Source organism: Bacillus rossius, chromosome 6, assembly GCF_032445375.1.
Source record: "Bacillus rossius redtenbacheri isolate Brsri chromosome 6, Brsri_v3, whole genome shotgun sequence".
Lineage (NCBI taxonomy): Eukaryota > Metazoa > Arthropoda > Insecta > Phasmatodea > Bacillidae > Bacillus > Bacillus rossius.
Window position 1 is genome coordinate 79,919,908 of NC_086334.1, and position 24,269 is coordinate 79,944,176.

Genomic DNA, 24,269 nt, shown 5'->3' on the forward strand with positions numbered 1-24,269 from the left:
AAAAAATTCCTCAAAAAATTCCACAATTCAAAAATTAGGATGTCGAAAAACATCAAAAGTCGTTTTTCGTTAGAAACCACGAAAATTCCTAAAAACGGCATAAGAATCCATGTCTACAGCCTCCGATAAGTAATTTTTTTTAGCAATAAGGATACCATGCCCGCCTTTTAAATTATGACGTCACCGTTGCAATTTCCGTTATGCCTGCCAATGAATAGTGGGGCCAATGACAAATGTGCTGCCTTTTCGATGATGGTGCTTTTTTTTTTTTGTTGGCGGTGCTTCCACATGTGCTGCCTTTTCGTTGACGGTGCTTCCAAAATTTGCTTTCTTTTTGTTGACGGTGCTTCCAAATGTGCTGCCTTTTCGTTGACGGTGCTTCCTTTTTGTTGATTGCGCGTAGTACAAAATGTAGTGACTGAATATTTACTAGTTCAAAACCTCTTGGTGTTAATAAAATATTTTTCAAGGTCACTTGGTCCTTTAGTATGTATAAGAAAGGTCACGGTGGTCTAAATGAATATAATTAGCTAACGACGAAGAAGGTCATGCGGTCCTTAAATGACTAGCCTATACGTCTGATATTGTCATGACTCGGTCTCATGGACTGAAGACAATTGATCTATATGTGTGGCTTTGTACATGAACGATTGGTAGGTTATTCAGATTATCGAAAAATTAGACTTTCATGTTAGGCTAATCGGCACTGTATTCAATTCGATGGTCAGGTATATTGTCTTGAGTTGTTTTTCGTAGAGTGAATGATTAATAAATTCCACGAAAGGTATTGGAAAACCGAATCTAAAATTCATTCAATATTTAGTTACAACTGTCAAACCTAGGACATGAACTAATCTAACTAATTTGTATATTAATAATTTATTTTTTCGGTGAATTTTGGATTTTTTCCCGCATTTCTAGCTAAATAATTACATTATTTCAAGATAGTGCCCAAATTTCAAGATGGCGGGTACCTCAGTAATAATAAATTAATACTGCACTGTAGCGGGTTTAGAATAAAACTAGCATGATGGTAAGACGAGTACACTCACAAGATGGTGTCCTCCAGCAGATGAAAACAAGATGGAGGCAATGACCACTAGCACGCGGTAGCTCCTGGTGGCATGTACTGAACATTAAATGTCGGTTCAATGATGGTCGTCAAGGTAAAATTCAAAGATCAAGGTCAAAGTTAAATTTCAAGGTCAAGGTCAAATTTCAAGGTCAAGGCAAATTCCAAGGTCAAGGTCAAAGTTCAAGGTCAATGTTAAAGTTCATTGCCAACAGTTGAGGTTAAAGGTATGGTGAACAGAAAATTATACTAACATGACGCCAGCACATTCTAGCAGACGAAAACAAGATGACGGTCTCCAATGGACGAATACCAGATGGCTGACACGACGTCATACCAGCTGACGATATATACCTTGGTATTGGTGGTAGGTTAGTCTGTAGGTGGCTTCTGTGGAGGAAGGATCTGATGTTTTTTTTTGCTCTTAGCGGTTTCGAACCAAGGACCGGAATCGATATAATCAATCGGTATTCTAATAAGTAAATTTTTTTGTGAATTGTAAACTTTTTTTCATTAAAATTGGATAATAAATAAAGATTTTCAAGATGGCGTCCAAATTTCTAGATGGTGGACATGACATCATACTACCTGATGGTAAAAAGTGGTGGGGGTCAGTCTGCCAGCAGCCACAGTGAGGGAAGGATTGGTCGCCATTTTTATTTTTTTTGCCCTCACCAGGTTCGAACCAAGGACTCCGAGCTCCGTAGCGTAAATGTATTTTTTAAATATTTTTTATTAAAATTTTATTAATTGAATTTTGTTATAAATTTTAAATTTTTTTTCATTAAAATCGGATAATAATTTAAAAAGTTAAAGATGGCGGGCATAATGGAAATTTCAACGGTGATGTCATAACTCAAAATGGCGGTCATGGTTGGCTGTAGACATGGATTCTTAAGCCGTTTTTAGGAATTTTCGTGGTTGCTAAGGCAGAACGACTTTTGAGGTTTTTCGAAATCCTATTTTTTGAATTGTGGAATTTTTTGAGATTTTTGGCGGAATTTGTTTTCAAAAAAATTGAAGTTTTGGTGAATTTTGAGGAATTTTGGACAAATTTTGGCTAAATTTTGGACAAATGTGGGCTAAATTTGGGCTTATTTTGGCTAATTTGAAGTTCAAGGTCAAGGTAAAAGTTCAAGGTCACACCCATCCAAGATGGCCGCCGTGACGTCACAATCCAAGATGGTGGCTCGTCTCCCGGCTCCACAGCCTGAAGCCTGGCGCAGGAGCCCCTATTAAATACTACTCATGTGATTCCTTCCAAAGCCTTAACAAGAGGATATCAAATGCTACAAATAAATTATTTCAATATTAAAATATTAATAATATTAATATTAAAAATACCGAATACCTAAAATACCTTGTTCAAAGAAATTCGTTCACAAATAATCTTGCACTTCCTTATTTCGACAACTCGTTGCACATCCCTACGTATGAATTAATGTTTCCACTCACAACAAAAACTTATGGTAGTCCCTGAGGTTACCCTGCTGTCCTTCCACCCGCTCAAGGTATTATATGGTGTGCTCGGCCGTCTTGGATGGCGTCACTGACAGTTCCAAAGTTCCTTTCTAGGTAGTGCCACTGTCTCTACATAATTTTAAAAGTTTTATAAAATACTGAGTGTGGTTTGTAACTTTTAAACATTTAATGAAGTCAGTTATCTTGAGGTCCAAAATATTGAACCAACTGCTTAATTGAGAAATAGAGAATAAAAAGAGTTATACAAAGATATTAGTAGTAAGTTTGTAAGGATCCCAGGAAGTCTTATAGAATAAAATGTATACGTCGGATGATAAATATATCATATATCATATCCTTGAACAATGTTATGCTACACTTAAAAATTTTCACCTTAAAATTTTAAAGAATGCTGGTAAATAAATATTTAGGGATAGCCGTGAATTTACCGTTTTCTTCCAAAATTTACTGGTACAAAGTTCTCTTAATTAGAAAATGTATACACAAAAATAATCTTGGTATAAAAGAAAAACAATCAGGAATGAACCACGTTTCATGCAAAAAAAAAAAAAGAGCGTTTACCATTTTTATAACGTAAAACAGAATTCTGAATATAAAATTCAACGTAATTTTTACGAAGCTAACTTTATCGGAAATAACGAAAAACTCTACATTTATTTGAGGCGAATTCTTCAGTGAATTGTCCGGAAGAGTGTATGGGGAAGAATAGCATAAGAAAAATATGTTGTACTAAATTGCATTTATTCTACAAAAACAATATATTAACTTATTTTCCTATCCCTTCCCAAACCACTTTCTAGGTAAAAAATAATTATACCCTATTGCCACTTCCCTTTTCTACACTTCCTCACTGACAGTTCAGATAGTCGCCCTACTCCAGGGATCGTCTACCACTCAGACAATGCCGCATGACGCTATACTAACACTTGCTTCTACACTTTCCTCTTTAATCATAATGTTTTAAACAGGTTTGTGCCGTGTATTAGGGATTAAGGCACGTTTTATTTAAAATTTTGTAATCTTAAATATTTTTGGAAATAATTTTTTTTATCTCTCATCTTATTTTCTTTACGGCCAGGCCCTCAGCCTCTGTTCTCAAAGGCGAGCTGATTTTCTTTCCCAGCCTCATGCTAGGCTAGCATTCGGGCTAATATTTCTCCCGCCTCCAGGCACGTCGGGGGCCGGTAAATTTATTTCTTCGCGTGACTACTTTTGCCTAGAGCGGCTTGTGAAGCAGTGCTGAGCCCTGCTAACTCTGTCACGAATCGGTATAAGGTTCACTAGCAGCAAGACACGACAGGAGGATCCCGTGGGCCTTGCGTCCCACAGACCATGCGTTTTTTGAAGCCATCCCCCTCCTGCTCACCCACCCTTTCTTCTCAGAAGTGACGCTAGGAGCGACGACCGCACGGGTACGTTAACCGAAGTCAAGGCCATCTCAGGCTTGATAGCCGCAGTTACGATTCTGGACTTTAACGACATCTAGCGACGGCTGTGGTCACTAACGCCACTTGTGGGCGTCGGCAGCGCCGACACTACAGCGCTCGCGTGGAGGTAACGACTACCTCTCTCCTCCTTATGTCTCGGGCCGCTAGGTGGCACCTCTGGTTACTCCATTACCCCTTAGCTTGACACTCTCGTCGGTCACTAGTCGATTTATTAGTACTTCTTCTCGCCACCAAAAGATAGCGCCTCAGTCGCGCAGTCACTCCAGTAAGATCAAATTTTTTTTTTATACCGGACACCTTCGGGGGGACTCGGTAATTTTAGGCTCAGAGCCTACCCACCCTTCCATTCTCTAGAGACCCCGCGCTAATGATATTCTGGTGATATCCCGCTCTGGACTTACTTCGGTGCGCGCCTCCTGACTGACTGGTACCGTTTGTAACTGCGATCTTCGGCGAATCATCAACATCGCATCGTATATTATGTAGTCTTCTCAGACTAGAGGGATGAAGTCCCTGTCTAAAATTAAGAGTAACCAGTCAGTAGTTTAGTTAAAAGTAGAGAAACTTAGTATTTTTTATATATATTTTTTAATTAATCATGATGACTTCCTTGTCTACCGCGAATCGTGGTTCGAGTTTTCGGAGACGAGACGCCCTCTCCTGAGCGCCAGGACCAACACCCTGTTTTGGTAAGTCTTGACGTCATCCCCCCCCCCCCCCTTTTATTTCCCTCTATTGGCCTTTTGCGCCATTTAAGTATACTGTCTGGAAACAGGTCTGATTCTTTGGAATTTGGACCTCTGTTTTAGACAGGGTTCCAAGTTTGGGGCAGCCAAAATCCTCTGCCAGAACTTCTGGAGTCGGTTCCTGAGCAGAATCCACCATATTTAGACCTACTACTTCGATCACCGTCTACCTACAGCCCCGGGTGATACCCGCATAATTATATTATTATATTCACGAACTCAAAAAAAAATAGTGTAACCCAGTTAAGACAGCGGACAGTAAAAGCAGTTCGAGGAGAAGAAAATTATATTATGTTTTGCAAGGACTATAATGTACAACCTTTAAAGTTACCAATGTTGATTTCATTCATGTTTTTAAGTATTGTTATTTTTGTTAAACATTCAGGGCCGGCCCGATAGTAAATAAGTTCAATTAGTAAATAAGTGTAATTGTGAGGAATTTAAATAAGATCACTTATCAATGAAAAACAGATGTTACTAAGGAAAATTTAATCTATTAAAAAAAGAAAGAACAATGATTAGTAAAATAAGTAAGTCTTTAGACGTAACAGTTGTTTTTATTTATGTAATATATAATAACGATCCTCTTTTCCCAAGTTTTCGTAGGGAGTCACTAAATTTTTTTTGTTTACTCCTAGTGTTGCCTCTGATGTTACCTTTTATAGTTATTAATTAAGGGCACCAGTATTCAGAGTTTCCTAATCTTTTAACCTACTTATTTAATTATTCTTTAAGACACTTGGGGTATTACAAAATGGTAGCAGAGCATGGTTACATCTATAGACATACCTAAGTTGAAAGGTCTAAACTTAAAATTAAAAAAAAAATTGAATAAAAAAAATTTTTTTATATTTTTTTTGTCACTTAGAATCTTTTTGTAGTAAGTTATTTGTGAACTGTCCGCTGATACCGCTAAATTGACCTTTGAATTTTAAAATTATCATAAGTTTTGCTGCACTTCAGTCTCTGTGTTTACATTTGAGCGCGCGCTGTGAGGCAGCTGGCTGCCCGCCCACGCAACTCAGCCCGCATGCGTGGCTTATCAACAGAGACTTGTCCGCTGGACAAGATACTCCCTCCCCCCCACACCCCTAGTTAAAGGCTCTACGCTCCAAGGTCGGTCCTGCTGGCTGACGTGACGTTCATTGTAGGTATCGTGTTGTGCAAGCTAACCTGACAGCTTGTTACACCCGAGTACACTGTTCATTTCCCGACGTGTGTAATAATAATAATAATAAATTATGAAGGCACATACTTTCCACGCAATAAAGCAATTGTTTTAATTATAAGCTATATTTAAGTGTATACCTAAGGTTAAAGTTTAAGAGATAATTTTAAGAGGGTAGTGTTTTGTTTTGTGTAATACTATGAATCCGGACAGGATGATTACTCCGGAGCTATTACTAGTAGATGAATTAAGTTACGAGTTGCAGTTGAGTAATTTACCAACTACTGGAAATGCGCAAGAGCTGCGAAAGAGGCTTCGAGCCTCAGTACGTGATAAGTTACCTACCTCAGTACGTGATAAGTTACCTACCTCAGTACATAATCTAAATTTAGAAATACTCGAGGAATTCAACATAGCTTGCTCCAAATTTTACGACATAACTGCTTTCGTAAGTAATTCAGATGTGGAAGAGAATTTGCCCAATGTAAAGCGACACATTATGCGATTAGAGCATGTCACCAGACGACTGGAAAATCTTGTGGTACTTTCCGCAGATGTGCTCAATGGTGTTTATCGAACAGTGCTAAATCGTTGTCTGCAACAGACAAACGCCTTCCAAATTAAATTGAAAGCTAGGGCAGCCCAATTAGAAACTCAACAGGATCTCCGGGCCAACATGGCCCAGGCAGAAAACCTAGGAATGGAAACACATAAAATGTAGAGATTGAAAATCCGGAATTTCCTCAGGAAATAAGGCAACCCGACACACAAGTATCTTTGTGCCAAACAAGGCAGGTTCCGCCCATTTCATCAACATCTCAATCATTCTTCGCAGTTTCAACCCCTCCCATCCCAGCAGCCACCACTCAAATTCCCTCAGGCGTGCATGTTTCTACAGCTCCCATCACCAGTGTCACATTTTCCGGTAACTTGCCTGCAAATCCGCATCCTTTAACACAGCAAAATTTGTTTTTCCTATTCGCCACAAACCAGTCATATTTTAATCCCTATTCCCAGTTTCATTCTTTATTAACATCCGGGCAAGGAACTCCGATCCCTACCATCCCCTCCGCGCAAATTGCACATCCTTCACCCCCACCTCCGCCATCAACGCAGAATCAACCAGAAACAACATTACCAGTTACGCCAAGGGCGGCTGAGTATAGCTGTTATGGGAAAATTGCCCATCCAGTCGAGAGATTACTTGTTGGTTTTCCAGAAACAAGTGATCTTGACCCAGATAAATTAATCGAATTCATAAGGCACTTACTTAAAATCAGACAGAAAGGGGGCATTCCTGACAAACAGTTGTTGGAGATAGTTTTTCCTTACACCCAACCACCACTGAGTGAAAGAACGAGTCAAGCTATAGAAAATAGTTACTCTTTTGACAAATACCACGAAGAAATTTTGAATTTTTTTATACCTGCCAGACTTTTGACAAATTACCGTTTGGAATGGTACAACAGACTACAGCGAAGTAATGAAGCATTGCCACACTATGTAGCATCAATCAGAGAAGCCGCGGCGGTTCTCAGATTGGGCGTATCAGAGAGCGAAATAGTTAGTTGCATAGTAGACGGACTAAATCAGGCAGAGCGCTCACGCGCTGTTTTCCAGGCTAGGCCACGGAGTTTTGTAGAACTAGATCAATTCTGTATACAGGCCATGAGTTACGAATATGCAGACACTCGGAGAAACAGGTCAGCGAAGTCAGTGGATAAGCATGATTCTCAGGCAGAAACTGCAAATAGTTTTCCATACACGAAACAACAGAATAGCCACCCACAACAGAAAACAAACTACTACAGAAATAATTAGTATGGTTCAAACAAGAACATACAACAACAACCACCTTTCTGTAATTATTGCAAGCAAACAGGACATTACATTGAGCAATGTAAACACGAAAATTTCAAACCAAATTTCAACAAGGCAAAAAATGCGTAAGTCGGTGGCCAGGCAAATTTCTACCTGGTCCACCTAAAACTTCATCCGAGAGGAATTTTTCAGTGCATAGTGTGCATACTAACGAATCACAAAAACAAAACAAAAATCAAAAAAAGGCATAACACAGGAAAACCAAAACACAAGAAAAATAAACGAAAGAAATACACAGAAAAAGACAGAAAACACAAACAGAAGATTATAACACAGCAAATTAATCATAAAGAAAATTCTAAGAAATTCACAAGAATTTGCAAAACATGTGTTAGCCTGACTAACAAGGGAAAACGTAAGTGTCACAACATTTTCGGTCACGTCCGAACTGTATTACCATACACTAAAGCAATGTTTGGCAAAAATCAAATTATTGGTGTGATAGATACAGGAGCTACTCGTAGTTTTATTTCAGGCGATTTGTTTAGGGAATTACAGAAGAACAAGCAGGTTCTAAAAACAGAAGTCACGGATGTACGCTGTTTTACTGCAGCGGACGAACCAATTAGTATATCCAAAGTGGCTATAGTGAAAATCAGGATAGAATTATTCACTTGGAATTTCCCTTTACTTGTGGCAGAAAACTTAGCCACGCAGCTTATTCTAGGCTCCGACTTCATCGCTAAAACAGGTATTTTGATTGATCTACAAGCAGGAAGTTTGTATTTAAATTTAATAAAAAACTTGTCATATCATTCGTGGAACCTGAAAATAAAAGGTCAGGACAAGTTACTAATGTTTCTACCAACACTGACGAGAGAAATTCTTTGTCCCTGGATCATCTCGAGCCCAGTAAACAAGTGGCTATTCGAGATTTGTGTAATGAATTTTCAGATGTGCTAACTAAGAAATTAGGTAGAACTAACCTAATTGAATATCAAATTGAATTGGCTGATACCACGCCAGTCAAAAGTTATCCTTATCAACTTTTAGGTCCTAAAATGGAAATTATGAGAAAACATGTACAAAAAATGTTAGATAATGAGGTAATAGAACCTTCTAATTCTCCTTTCAGTTCACCTGCATTTCTAGTGCCCAAGGGCACGGAACAACGTTTCATCACTGATTATCGAAAACTGAACAAACAGATTAAAATACCGCAAACACCCCTCCCAGATTTGAACTCGGCCTTTCATTGGTTTAGTAAGGCCAGGTATTTCAGTGTTTTCGATCTCAATTCGGCGTACCATCAGATCCCACTCACGCAAGACTCAAAACCTATTACCGCATTTTGCGTACCTTGGAATCTTTACCAGTATAATGTGGTACCTTTTGGCTTGGCCACAGGTGCTCAAGTACTCACACGACTTCTTGAACAAGTATTAGGAGATTTTAAATTGAAATTTGTTTACAATTATTTAGATGATCTTGTAATTTATTCAGAAAGTTTTGAGGAACACATCCAGTATCTGACTCTTGTCCTTGAAAGACTGCGCAAGGCAGGCCTCACTGTAAATACAAAAAAGGTAAAATTTGCTGCTTCCGAAATATCTTTTCTTGGACATTTGGTATCACACAAAGGTGTTACAATTGATCCAGAACGTACACAGGCGATCAGGGAATTCAAACCACCTAAAGACACAAAGGGCATAGCTCGTTTTATTGGCATGGCTAATTTTTATGCCAAATACATACCAAATTTCGCCGAGCATGCGGCACCCTTGAATGCATTACGTAAGAAAAATACACAATATATTTGGGGTCCTGAACAAGACAAGGCATTTAATTTCTTGAAAGAAGCCATAGCGAATCCACCTGTTCTGCGCATGGCAGATTTGAGTAAACCCTTTATTTTACAAACAGACACCTCAAGTGTTGCTACAGGGGCGGTATTGTCTCAGGAAATAGATGGTGCCAGGCAACCCATTGCCTTTGCCTCACGTACATTAACTTTTCAGGAAAGGAAAGCATCTTCAGTGTATGAATTGGAATGTTTAGCAGTAGTTTTTGGTATTGATAAATTCCGACAGTTTCTGGAACATAGGGAATTTCTATTGGAAACCGATAATCAGGCACTCGCTTGGCTGTTAGCCCACCCTAAACAATTAGGAAAACTTGGAAGGTGGACCACCAAAATTTCTTCTCTCAAATTTAATATTCAACATATTCGCGGTACTCAAAACATTGTGGCTGACACACTTTCTCGAATGTTCGAGAACCCCTCCGAAACAATATCTCAGGAGGAACCTCAGATTTCGTGTCAGGCACTCCTAACCGATTTCCCCTTTGCTTTTCAGGACATACAAACACATCAACAAGCCGACCCATATTTGGCAAAAATAATTGAACAAGTTAAAGCGGGTACAGATCCGAAATTTTATAAGTTAGCTAAAGGTCTCCTACAAAAACGTACACAACAGTCAAGGCACTTTAAAATTGTTCTTCCACAAAATCTGCATGATATGATTTTCACATATTACCATAGTTCACCTCTCGGTGACTATTTAGGTATTTATAAAACCATTCAAGGTATCCGACGCCATTTTATTTGGGAAGGAATGCACCGGGACATTACACAGCGAGTTAAGTTATGTAAGCGATGTGCATTAAGTAAACCTGCACAAAATACACAGTACGGTTTTCTTGCCTCAGAAGTAGCCGAAAGACCTATGCCAAAACTTTTTATTGATTTTGTAGGGCCATTTCCTCGATCCAAATCCGGACACTCTATGCTTCTTGTGGGCATAGATGCTTTTTCAAAATTTGTTTGGCTTATTCCACTCCGTAAGGCTACAGCTGACACCACTGTGCGTGCATTACAAAATCACATTTTTAAAACTTCAGGATTACCGAACATAATTGTATCCGACAACGGAACACAGTTTACATCCAGAACTTTCAAGAACATGTGCTTCTCGCATGGTATACAGCATGTGACGACATTGCCATACTACCCTAAACCCTCGCACGCGGAGAGATTTAATAGAAATCTTCGTTCGGCGCTCATAGCGTTCCACGCGAATGCGCAGGAAAAATGGGACAGTAATTTGGTGTGGTTACAGATGGCATTTTATTATGCCCGACATGAAGGACACAAATCCACCCCATTTGAGATTATCTTTACTTATAAGCCCAACACACCCGTTTCCAATCTTTGGTCTCTCGAAGACCTACTGCCGGATGATCCCAAGGACATCACGGAGATTTGGAGAAAGGCGCGTAGGATTTTAAATTTGGCTCACCAAACAAGTCAGAGAAGGTACAATAAGTACCGCTCCCCTAACCACTACAGGGTAGGTGACACGGTAATGTGCAAAGCACACCTGCAGAGTAAGGCCATCGATAAGCGATCGGCCAAGTTATCGTATCGCTGGACTGGACCATTACAGATCCAACGATTTCTAACCCCAGTGACTGTGAGTCTAGCCGACCCCAGTTCCGGAGAGTATGTGACACGAGCGCACATCTCCCACCTTAAGAAAGCGCATCCGAATTTAAAATAGGAGCGATTATTTTCTCTAAGCCTCGGCATGCCAGATATATATATATATATATATATATTTAAGACTCAATAAGGAGTTTAACTCAAGAATACAAAACCTAGGTAGTAACATTAAGTAACAATAAAAATCCATGGTACTAGTTTGTAAGGAAACTTAATATAAGGTGTTAGTTTAAGTGGCCACTTAAGTTAATAATTTTATTTAAGTTAATGAATTTAATCATGTTAGTCATTAAGAATGTGCACATTAGTTCATAAGAGTGTTTAATCATTTTTTTGTGTGTTAGCATGTAAGTAGTAGGATACAGGCGAATCTGGTATCTCGTCCTACTGAAGTTTTTGGTTATTGTTTTTGCTTCCCCCTAAGCTCCGCTTTAACGCGGGGGAGTATGTGCCGTGTATTAGGGATTTAGGCAGGTTTTATTTAAAATTTTGTAATCTTAAATATTTTTGGAAATATTTTTTTTCTCTAATTTTATTTTCTTTACGGCCATGCCCTCAGCCTCTGTTCTCAGAGGCGAGCTGATTTTCTTTCCCAGCCTCATGCTAGGCTAGCATTCTGGCTGATATTTCTCCCGCCTTCAGGCACGTCGGGGGCCGATAACTTTATTTCTTCGCGTGACTACTTTTGCCTAGAGCGGCTTGTGAAGCAGTGCTGAGCCCTGCTAACTCTGTCACGAATCGGTATAAGGTTCACTAGCAGCAAGACACGACAGGAGGATCCCGTGGGCCTTGCGTCCCACAGACCATGCGTTTTTTGAAGCCATCCCCCTCCTGCTCACCCACCCTTTCTTCTCAGAAGTGAAGCTAGGAGCGACGACCACACGGGTACGTTAACCGAAGTCAAGCTTGACAGCCGCAGTTACGATTCTGGACTTTAACGATATTTAGTGACGGCTGTGGTCACTAACGCCACTTGTGGGCGTCGGCAGCGCCGACACTACCGCGCTCGCGCGGAGGGAACGACTACCTCTCTCCTCCTTATGTCTCGGGCCACTAGGTGGCACCTCTGGTTACTCCATTACCCCCTAGCTTGACACTCTCGTCGGTCACTAGTCGATTTATTAGTACTTCTTCTCGCCACCAAAAGATAGCGCCTCAGTCGGGCAGTCACTCCAGTAAGATCTAAATTTTTTTTATACCGGACACCTTCGGGGGACTCGGTAATTTTAGGCTCAGAGCCTACCCACCCTTCCATTCTCTAGAGACCCCGCGCTAATGATATTCTGGTGATATCCCGCTCTGGACTAACTTCGGTGCGCGCCTCCTGACTGACTGGTACCGTTTGTAACTGCGATCTTCGGCGAATCATCGACATCGCATCGTATATTATGTAGTCTTCTCAGACTAGAGGGATGAAGTCCCTGTCTAAAATTAAGAGTAACCAGTCAGTAGTTTAGTTAAAAGTAGAGAAACTTAGTATTTTTTATATATATTTTTTAATTAATCATGATGACTTCCGTGTCTACCGCGAATCGTGGTTCGGGTTTTCGGAGACGAGACGCCCTCTCCTGAGAGCCAGGACCAACACACTGTTTTGGTAAGTCTTGACGTCGTCCCCCCCTCCATTTTTTTTCCCTCTATTGGCCTTTTGCGCCATTTAAGTATACTGTCTGGAAACAGGTCTGATTCTTTGGAATTTGGACCTCTGTTTCAGACAGGGTTCCAAGTTTGGGGCAGCCAAAATCCTCTGCCAGAACCTCTGGAGTCGGTTCCTGAGCAGAATCCACCATCTTTAGACCTACTACCTCGATCACCGTCTACCTACAGCCCCGGGTGATACCCGCATAATTCTATTATTCTATTCACGAACTCAAAAAAAATAGTGTAACCCAGTTAAGACAGCGGACAGTAAAAGCAGTTCGAGGAGAAGAAATTTATATTATGTTTTGCAAGGACTATAATGTACAACCTTTAAAGTTACCAATGTTGATTTCATTCATGTTTTTAAGTATTGTTATTTTTGTTAAACATTCAGGGCCGGCCCGATAGTAAATAAGTTCAATTAGTAAATAAGTGTAATTGTGAGGAATTTAAATGAGATCACTTATCAATGAAAAACAGATGTTACTAAGGAAAATTTAATCTATAAAAAAAGAAAGAACAATGATTAATAAAATAAGGAAGTCTTTAGACGTAACAGTTGTTTTTATTTATTTAATATATAATAACGATCCTCTTTCTCCCAAGTGTTCGTAGGGAGTCACTAAATTTTCTTTGTTTACTCCTAGTGTCGCCTCTGATGTAACCTTTTATAGTTATTAATTGAGGGCCCCAGTATTCAGAGTTTCCAAATCTTTTAACCTACTTATTTAATTATTCTTTAAGACACTTGGGGTATTACAGGTTTTTTGGGTTGACTTAATCCTCCCGTAGGACTGCCATGGACAAATATTTCAACCGTTTTACGATTATGACAAATTTCTCTCTAAAGTCCTGTCCATAATGCCGGTTTACTTTTTTTTTTTGGTTTCTTGATTTTGACCTTTTTTTATTTTCAACTTTTTTGAACCACAACAAATATTTATTATTCTTATTAAGTTAAAAATAATAAATAATGTTTTTAAAAGGTAATATTAATACCTATTATTTGAAATTATTGTTTTATGTAATTTTGCCTTTTAACTGCGCATGATTGTCTGTGGACTTTCTGTATCTGTGTCCTGTTTTCGTAATGTGGGTATTTTTCTAAAGCCCTGTGGTTCGTAAAATTTATGGACTTATGTCTGGCAATGAAAAACAATAATTTATATATGTATCGCAGTAGTAAGATTTTCTCGCCTAGATATTATTGTTTTAATACGTATTGCTTTGCTGTATAAATGTCTGTTTGTACGACACTTGATCTTGACCGCTTTGTGTCAGACCTGACTATGTGTACGACACTTGATCATGACTGCACAGTGTCGACCCTGACTCTGTGTACGACACTCGATCATGTCGTTGAACAACGAGGTTACCGCCTAGTGTGGGCCCTGACTCTGTGTACGACACTTGATCATGACTGCACAGTGTTAGACCTGATTCTGTGTACGACACTTTATCATGACTGCACAGTGTAAACCCTGACTCTGTGTACGACACTTGATCATGACTGCATAGTGTCGAACCTGACTCTGTGTACAACCCTTGATCATGAATGCACAGTGTCGACCCTGACTCTGTGTACGACACTTGATCATGACTGCACAGTGTTAGACCTGATTCTGTGTACGACACTTGATCATGACTGCACAGTGTCGACCCTGACTCTGTGTACGACACTTGATCATGACCTCCCAGTGTTAGACCTTACTCTGTGCACGACACTTTATCATGACTGCACAGTGTCGACCCTGACTCTGTGTACGACACTCGATCATGTCGTTGAACAACGTAGTTACCGCCTAGTGTGGACCCTGACTCTGTGTACGACACTTGATCATGTCTGCACAGTGTCGACCCTGACTCTGTGTACGACAATTGATCATGACTGCACGGTGTCAACCCTGGCTCTGTGTACAACACTTGATCATGACTGCACAGTGTCGACCCTGACTCTGTGTACGACACTTGATCATGCCCGCCCAGTGTTAGACCTGACTCTGTGTACGACACTTGATTATGACTGCACAGTGTCGACCCTGACTCTGTGTACGACACTTGATCATGACTGCACAGTGTCGACCCTGACTCTGTGCACGACACATGATTATGACTGCACAGTGTCGACCCTGACTCTGTGTACGACACTTGTTCATGACCGCCTAGTGTCGGCCCTGACTCAGTGTACGACACTTGATCATGACTGTTCTGTCCGCAGATCACCCAGGTGAAGCTGCAGTGGAACGCCAAGCCCAAGGTGGGCTCCCTGGACAACGCCACCCACAAGCCTGGAGGCGGAGACAAGAAGATAGAGTCCGTCAAGCTGGACTTCAAGGACAAGGCTAAGCCTAAGATCGGTTCTAAAGAAAACGTCAAGTACCAGCCGGGAGGAGGTGCCGTCAAGGTCAGCACAAAGTCTTTGTCGCCTCTACACACAACAAACTCCTGTGTCGTGCCACTTTAGTAGGCCCGTTCTGCACAATATACGCCTTCAGAATTTATATAACATACGTCAATTCATTCCTGAGATCCTGGTTTTATATTTAATTTTATTAAAACAAATTTGAATCATTTTTTTCATAGCATGCTACAAATCAATAAGCCTAATTTAAACAAAAAACCTTCAGTTTTGATAACTATACAGTTTAGTAACATGCACTACCATTTCAAATGGTTGTGAATTTCATAAGGAAAATGTGTAGTTAACACAAAATTAGTACACACCATTCAAAGGTAGAAAAACGAGCGACTAGACAGAAATACATCAGTTATCGCTCTTATAGTTTGTAGATTTTCGTGTATCAGGTGGGAGAGGTAATATTTATGCGTTCTTTCACGTTAAAATCTTCTGTGGTGTGGTTCATGCCTGCTTGTACATAACTGTACAGATTCTGAGCCGCTAGTCCATTACAATCATTTTGCTCATGCAACCATCATCAAGTCTTGTAAATACTAAGGTAAGATGCCCATATATCGTCCCCCATTTGTTTTTTTGTTATAAAATCCAAAAAAATTGGCTGTAAAATTGTAGAAAAATTATGAACTGGTAGCTTGGTTACCTACCTATTACAGATGTAAGCAAAAAGCATTTTAAGTGAAAGTGTAATAAAAAATAAACAAAAATAGAAAAAAAATAAAAATTTTCATTTTCGAAAATGGGGTCCTAATTTCGTCCCCCTATTTTTAAATGGTAAAAACCTTAAATACATTCGGAAGTCATCATCAAAACACTTATAAATGTTTTTTTACACATAAATGATATAATACATGCATTTATAAATTTTGTGCCATCAATATAACTTGCAAATCAAACATTGGAATTGAAATACAAATTATCTATTTTACAATAATTTGCAAAATGTCGTAGCTTAACATTTAAAAAAGGAAGGAAAGTAGAAAACATTGTTAAGAAATGTATTAAAGCAACACACGTTATTGTATATTTGTATAAAATAGAAAAGTAATATTTTAACTGAATATTCGAAATATTAAAATCTGTAAAAAGAGAACTAAATCCATGAAAATTCGAGACAAATGGTAAAAATAAATAAAAATTTGCAAGTTTTGACTTACTTCAAGAAATAATTAAAAAATTTCATTTAACTGTCCAGGCAAAGATACAAATGAATTTTGCCTATTCAGAATGGGATGTACAAAGTTCATGGCACCACTGAAACATTTTGTACATTTTACTTACTTCTCTCCACGATGGTCAGCAGAAAAAGTTTGCAACAAAAAGGACAATTAACATCGTTCTCACTGTCTTCGTCATAAGTTGAAACAAGTGAAACACAATCACTATCGCAACTAGAAGAGTCAGAGACAACTTGTTTCTTCTTTGATCGTTTAGCTGCTTTCGCTGTTTTCTTAGTCTTCTCTTTGAGAGTGGATGTAGATGCCTGTACTACTTCAACTGAAGATTTTGATGTAAGCTTACCCTGTTGAGATGAGGGATCACATGAAGAAAGATCCAAAGTAAGTCTCTTTCGCAATTTGTTTGGTTCCTTGTGTTGAGATGTCTTTCTTGCATTTCGTTTCTTTTGCTGAGCTTCTTGTACGTTACCTTTATGTGGAGTTCCTGTCACCAGAATTGCTGTCCCAGGTCGGTTGGATGTAGATAGCTGGATTATTGGCACATCTCGCAAGTCTTTTGAACTGACCACTGGTTGTACTGGAGTTTCTTTTGCTCTCCTATTTTCAGTTACGACTTCTGGGTTTAGGGTTGGAAACTGGTCCTCGGTAAATATTTCTGGATTGAATGGAAAAATTCCTGTTTTCTTGAATCCATTTACTGCGGTTTGCAAGGTTGCAGCACGTTGGTAACCCTCTGCAAACAGTTTCGCGACCTGCAGCTTTCGCACAACCCTGTTTGGGTTGTTGGCTAACCAATTTTCAATGGCTTTGGCGTAGTATGACTTTAAGGGAAACATGAATGCAACATCGAGTGGCTGCAACTTATCTGTCGAGTGAGGAGGGAGACACATGATTGAGACATAATTTTCACGAGCTTCATCATTGACGTCTCTGTTCCGTGTGTGGGTAAAATGCCCGTCGAGAACAAGTACCACTGGTTTCTCCTTCGATGGCCTAACAATTGAAATGAAATGGTCAAACCATTTTGAAAATAGGGCTGCAGTGATCCAGCCCGACTCACTACACCCACCGATCATACCTGCAGGAGCTCCATCAAGTAATTCAATTTGCCAGTTTTTTTGAGGGGAATATAAGCAGTGGTAGAACATACTGCCCTGCAGCAGACATGCATGTCACAGCAGTTATTGTCACTTCTCGTTCGGCTGAAGAAAGCTTATGCACTTGTTTCTTTCCTTTTGCTGGTACAATTCTACTTGCCTTGTGCTGGACGATGGAAATACCTGTCTCGTCTACATTAAAAATTCTTGTTCCATCAAAATCTATTTTTCCAGCTCTTTTTTCAAATGCAGAAGAAAGTGTATACGTTTTCTTTTTTGAAACCTTGGATTCTTGCGATTGATAAATTCTGAGGTCGCCTTATTGTATGGCATGGGTTCCTTTTAAAGAAAAGTCACTTCCATTTCTACCCTGCGCTCTTTGTCTCATTTGAAAAGGGATCTGGTAGATTATTCTTTAGTGCTAACTGATAAGCCTTTCTCCTTAGATCACTGACCGTCAATCCATAGTAGTTGTTTTCAATCTCCAAGCAGTATTGGACTAACAAATTTTCTATTGCCTCTGGTAGCACTGGGTGTCTTCCAACTTTCTTTTGTACACATTCCTCATATCAGCAGACAGCTCTGATTTGACATAATCTTTCAGCGTCGCTCTTGGAACATTAAAAAATTTATATGCTGTTTTATAGCCCATAGTCTTCTCTTTTACAGCTTTCACTGCAGCGATCATAGAGTCTTTATTCCATGTTTTCCGTTTCCCATCTGAAATGTATGAAATAGGCCACAAATCGCAATTCAAGCTGTGTAAGGACATACAGTGAAGAGCAAATAAACAATTATTAATATAAGAGATAATTTTCCCTTAATAATACAATGCTGCTGTCATTACAGAAGACAAAATTATAATTATGTATGTAAAAACCTTATAGCTTGTAGTGAAATTCATATTGTTATATATAACAAAGGCAGCTCTGTGCTGTTAAATAACATTTAAAAAAAGGTTCTAAATTAATATTTCTTCAAAAGCGCATTAAATAATGTGTAATTCATAATTATTTATAAAACTTATGCTGGAACATAGGTCTGTGTGATATATGGCACTGGATTTATTTTTTAACAGCCTTTGAAACACTGGTCTAAATTTCGTCCCCAGGACGAAATTAGGCACTGTACATGGGGACGGAAATTGGACAGGTCGAGTCTTTCAAAATGGCCGCCTGTCTCTCCCAACACAAACACGAACAGAACGAAATGGCACATGAATATTAAAATAGAGGTTATAAGTAATACATTGCTATGTTGAAGCGAAAAAATAACTTACCTTTTAATAGAAAATGTCCTTGAACAAAGTACAATTAACAGGTTTTTCTCTTTGCTATAAAATATAAACTTAAATTACTACACAGCGCAGAGAGTGACCCGCTTGCGCGCCTTACTAGATGTCTACTGCGTTGTTCTCTCCGAGTTCCATCAACTGCCGCTAAAATGCGGCCTTTACTAATCTGGAAACCATGGGGGACGATATTAGGTCAGGGGACGAACTTCGGGCATCTTACCTTACTAGACGTAATGAGCCATTATAATAAACAGATATAAACAAAGCACACGACGGACTGAAATCGCTTTCAGTACTTAAATAGTGCATCATTCAGTTACATGACAATTACCTGGTAAACATTCCTGTGTATTTCGTGTTGCTTTACTGTCTCTCATTTCTAAAACACATTTCGTGAGATTAGGTTTCTTAGTGTTTTCGATAAGATGTCCTTTTTAGTTTATTTAAGTCAGATTGCTTTATTTTTTCATGAAAAAGGCTTTACAATTTAGCGTAGTAAAACTAAATACCAAATTTTTGTGTATTATAATTTAATAATTTAAAAGGTATGGTATATCCAACAATATTTTACAACCATAAAATATACTTCACATAAATAATAATCACCATTTTTTTCAGTAGTTTCAAGTAATTTCTAAACGATAAAAATTTTCAAAAAATTTATTTTATTGCATACCACTGAAGCCAAAATACAAATTGTGAGAGTTAGTTTTATTTTCCCCTTAACACGCCGTCTGACCAGATTAAAAAAAATTAATAGGAAACAAGAAACAATCTATCATCCACAACATTTACTGGAACGAACTGGAATTCTTGTATTAGCTTTTTTCTATGAAGGTTTTTTAAGTTAAGAGCTGGAGTTTTTCTTACTGTATTTAATTATTTTTTTAAATTATTCTAAATATGATGTACTTAATGTCATAGTTTTGTATTGTGATATGGTCTTATATGGTTCTTGTATAACATCAGCCTCAGCGTGTTTTTATAACTGATTAGGAAAAGATTAGTAAATTTAATAAGTGTAAGTAGTTTAGTTTTAGTAAATATAACTAAAAAACGGAATTACTGTATAATGTGCCTGACTTAATGTAAGAACATATGTGATACTAGCTAATGTAACTGTGATACACTATGGAAGGCTACGTTAGAATAGCCAAATATCGGATACTTTTTTAAAATACAGTTTGGGGTTGGAAAAAATGCAAATATTTGGTTGTCACTGAGCTATAATAAACACCATATATCACACAATACATCGCTAGGTTCTATAAAAAAAAAACGGTATACAAATAATATAAAAAAATTAATATGTGTAAAATGATATTATGTGGATTTCTAGAATTCGTCGCCTAATACCGGATAGTAAGGGTTCTCATTACCGGATAGTATCCGATATTAAGATCCATCAACATTTCCAGCTAACCATCTGCACAGTTCTCACAAATAAAGTTCTTCCAATAACTCACTTGTGCACATTGACCATGGCACCACTGGCACTTGGTGCATCTAACCCATTCTTCAACTTTTTTATCTTGGGAAAAGAAATCGTGGCAGTAAATGCATTTAGCATAATCGTCTTTGTCTTCATGACTATTTCCCTCGCCACTGGAATTTTGCATTTGCCGTTTCCTTTTCCGTAATGCCTTATCGAATATTGGCTTCTTTGAGGTAGGATGTCGTCTCGTGGAGTCTATAAGTTGTCTTTTATATGGTGAACTTGTGATCAGTACTGCTTTGCCAGTCCGTGTTGCCCTGGCTGTGCTGTTTGCTGGTTTCTTCAGCAGTGGTGGAGGGCTAATGTCAGTGGGCTTCAGGAACAATTTGGATGTAGATGCTGCAGAAGGGTTGGCTAGTGTAGGACTTAAAGGACACACTATTGTGCAAAGTGACGTGCTCTCTTCGTTCACTAAGTCGGAGATTTATTAGACCTTGTAGCCGCGACAACTGAAACTCAACACAAACAACAAGGGGTCTTTCCCGTAAGACCGACGACCGTGGAATACTGGTGCTGCAAGAAATGAATTCAAAATGCGAAATAACAACAAGGCAATTTATTTATAAAAAACAAAGAGACAAACATGCATACAATGCATATAATATAAGTCGTTGCAATAGCAATATATCCCGCGGGAATCATTCATATAAATACAGTTAAAATAATGTTGAGATAAATGGGGCCAACTGACGACGCGTTTGACATAGCACAAATTATATGGGCCGCTAGGCAAAAACCAATAGCAAAAAATAAATAAATTACAATTACCATTACCGTTACGACGCGGCTTGACAAGAAGTGTCCAAAGCCATCGTGGCGTGCCCATATGCAACCTCAGAAAAACAATATTACATAAGCTACAGGTAGTACTCGGCATGAGCAAAGGAAACTAAGACAAATAACTAAATCAAGCAATGACCTGAAGGGTCCAAGATGGCTTACAAACATTAAAACTCATGGCAAACAAGCAAAGATGAATGCGCGGCCACAACGCGCAAACAAAAATAAGAGAACATAATAATTACAGAAAATTACAGAAGCTAAGTTTCACAGCCGAGTACATACCAACGCGACGCCACCCCCAAGTGACAGCCTTCGAGTCAGACGACTGATAAACTGCGGCTAATAGCCTGGGTGCCGAGGTTATATAGGCTGGGAACAATACACATCAAAGTGCGCTGGTGGTGCGGCAGGGAACGGAGGAAAAGGGGGGGAGGGTAGGAAGGGGAGGTTGGTGAGTAAGGGGAAAGGTGGAGAGGGGAGGGGAAAGATGGGGAAGGAATGCTAAGCAGTGCCCGCACTGCTTCAACCCCCTTCCCTAAAGTGTCCCTGCCCGGAGAGTCAAAAGATCCACACGATGAAGAAAGTTCATTACCTTGAAATCGGAGACTGGAGACAGCATCAAACAGCAAGCTTAAGGATCGCCGCGGCGTTCAACGAGATGGCTTCGGACGTAGGCACACGCTATGCAGGTCTTCGGAGCAGCGGTAGACAGCAGCCAGCGGCTGATAAGGAGTACAGAGTAAAAAGTCCAGATATGAAGTTGATGTTCAGCCCAAAACAAGGGCTCGGAGCAGAGCGGTCCCGCGAGTCGCAACCACCCAGGCATGGGAGGGGACTCCATCAGGGAGCATCAAGCCACAGAGCCTTAGCAGGCAGATGAAGGGGTCAGCTACGATGTCCAAGACCTATCAAGCAAGGGCCAGGGGCAGCCATGGACTCACGGCGGTGTGAGAAGCACTCAGCCGGAATCAACACGGTCGCTCTCCAAGCCCCAGAAGCGGCGAAACAGCATCGAGCCTCCACACGACGAGGAAGCCACCAGGCAAGTTCATGGTAGCCCATTGGGCAGTAGCACGTTGGGCTCTCATTAGCAGGTACCAGAAGTAGGGAGGAGGCGACGAACGGAAGGTCCCACGGATACATCTCTCGGTGAGGTGAAGCTGAAGATCGCTGGCGGAAGTCGGACACAACAAGCACGAGTAACAGGGAAAAAGGAGGTGCGCCAAACTAAAAAAAAGAAAAGGAGCCGCAACACTACGCACAAATCCAGCAAATACGAACTGCAGATACAAATTTCAAACACAAGTTACTAGGAACACAAACACTTTACAACAGGCCAATAGGCTACTCTCAATATAATAGGTACAACAACAAAGATATAATACTGTAACTGGATATAATACTGCAAACAACTTACAACAAACCCATAAATAACTATTTAACGAAAGGTTTCACCTGGGTTATGTGAGCCTTTCGAAATTTAAATTTGCGCCTACAGCACCTTAACAAATGGGTATTGGCACCCAAAAACTTGTCGATACAATAAGGTCTCTCATAAGGAGGAAGTAACTTCACATTCAATTGAACAGCCAACTTAGGCAATTTAATGCTTTGCAAAGGACTAAATCCCCAATCTTATAACCATGAGGTGCTCTAGCCTTGTTATAATTGTCAAAAATGGCCTTACGGGCCTTATGAATGTTACAGGAAACCGTGTCCAGTACATGTTCCAATGCCTGAGCGTCCAGGCTGGTGTCGAGGGACGGCAAGCCCCACTGGTTCAGTAAGGGAATGGTAAGCTCACGGCCTAGGAACGGGATTGAGGGTGGAAAACCAGTAGCTGAATGAAGAGCCGAATTAAGTCCGACATTAATATACTCCAGATCTGAATCCCAAAGAGTCTGATTAGACCGGTAGAAGAATATCTGGGTGCTTTTAAGAACCTTATTTTGCCGCTCTACCACGTTGCCCTGCGGAAAATAAGCTGAACTATAAATAAGTTTAACAACCCATTCAATAAGAAAATTCTTATAGATAGTAGACTGAAAATACGGGGCATTGTCAGAAACAATCATACATGGAGGACCAAACGACTTGAAAACCTGTTCCTTAAGCATTTTAACGATAGTAGCAGCTTTCATGTTTCTAAGAGGTAATAAAATAACAAATTTTGTGAAAATATCCAAAACAACAAGCAAACATACATTACCCTTCTTAGAATGTGTCAGAGGACCAAAAATATCTATATGTAAGACATGCCAGGGCGCTACAGGAGGATCAGCAGCATACAAACCCACCTTAGAATTATGAGGCAGCTTAGAAATCTGGCAGTCGAGACAAGATCGAACAAATCTCTAAACATCAGCATGAAGGTCGGGCCAGAACAGGTGCGCTGAAATTCTGCGAAAATTTTTATCTATTCCTAGATGACCACCTACGAGTGATGTATGAAAATAGGTTAACACCATAGGCCTCAAGACAGCTGGAACAACAGCCTTTCGGGCTCTGCCAGAAGTTCATGTAAAATACAACATACCACTCTTCTCAACATAGGGAACAGCCTTCTTATCATGAAGATCTCTCAGCACCTGTTGGCAGAGGGGGTCCTGATTCTGACATTCCTTGATATTTTAATAGGATTCAGGAAAAAATATAAAAGCGGTAATAAATTTAGTAGCGTCAGAAGAGCGGGTTTCCAAAGGCTCGAATTGATCGGTGCAAAACATGCAAGAGAGAGAGAGAGTCAGCTATAACAATATTTTTACCTGGAATGTGATGGATGACAAACTGAAATCGTAATAACCTCAAAATCCAGCGCCCCAGCTTACCCATCTGATGAGGATGATTAAACAGCCAACTAAGGGTTCGGTTGTCGGTAAATAAATCAAACTCCTAAGCATCAAGATAACTTTCAAATTTTTCTAGGCCGAACAGGCAAGCCAAGGCCTCCTTCTCATAGACACTTAATCGCTGCTCAGACTCTGATAGCGAGCGACTAGCATAGGCAATGGGCCTAATCTGGCCTTCCTCAAGGTGTCCTAGGACGGCTCCAAGCGCATTGTGCGAGGCATCAACCTGAACTGCAAACCGTTTACTAAAATCGGGTAGAATGAGCACTGGGGG

The 24,269-nt window shown here is 39.7% G+C and overlaps 1 protein-coding gene across 2 annotated transcripts in view; it reads left to right on the top strand.

The window, feature by feature from the left end:
• LOC134533332 (microtubule-associated protein tau) overlaps positions 1 to 24,269 on the top strand; it is a 735,916-nt gene that overhangs the window by 691,762 nt on the left and 19,885 nt on the right. For both annotated transcript variants that reach the window (XM_063370846.1, XM_063370847.1), the window contains exon 5: positions 15,102 to 15,287. In XM_063370846.1, coding sequence (XP_063226916.1) covers positions 15,102 to 15,287 — 186 coding nt within the window. The remainder of the gene's footprint in view (positions 1 to 15,101; positions 15,288 to 24,269) is intronic.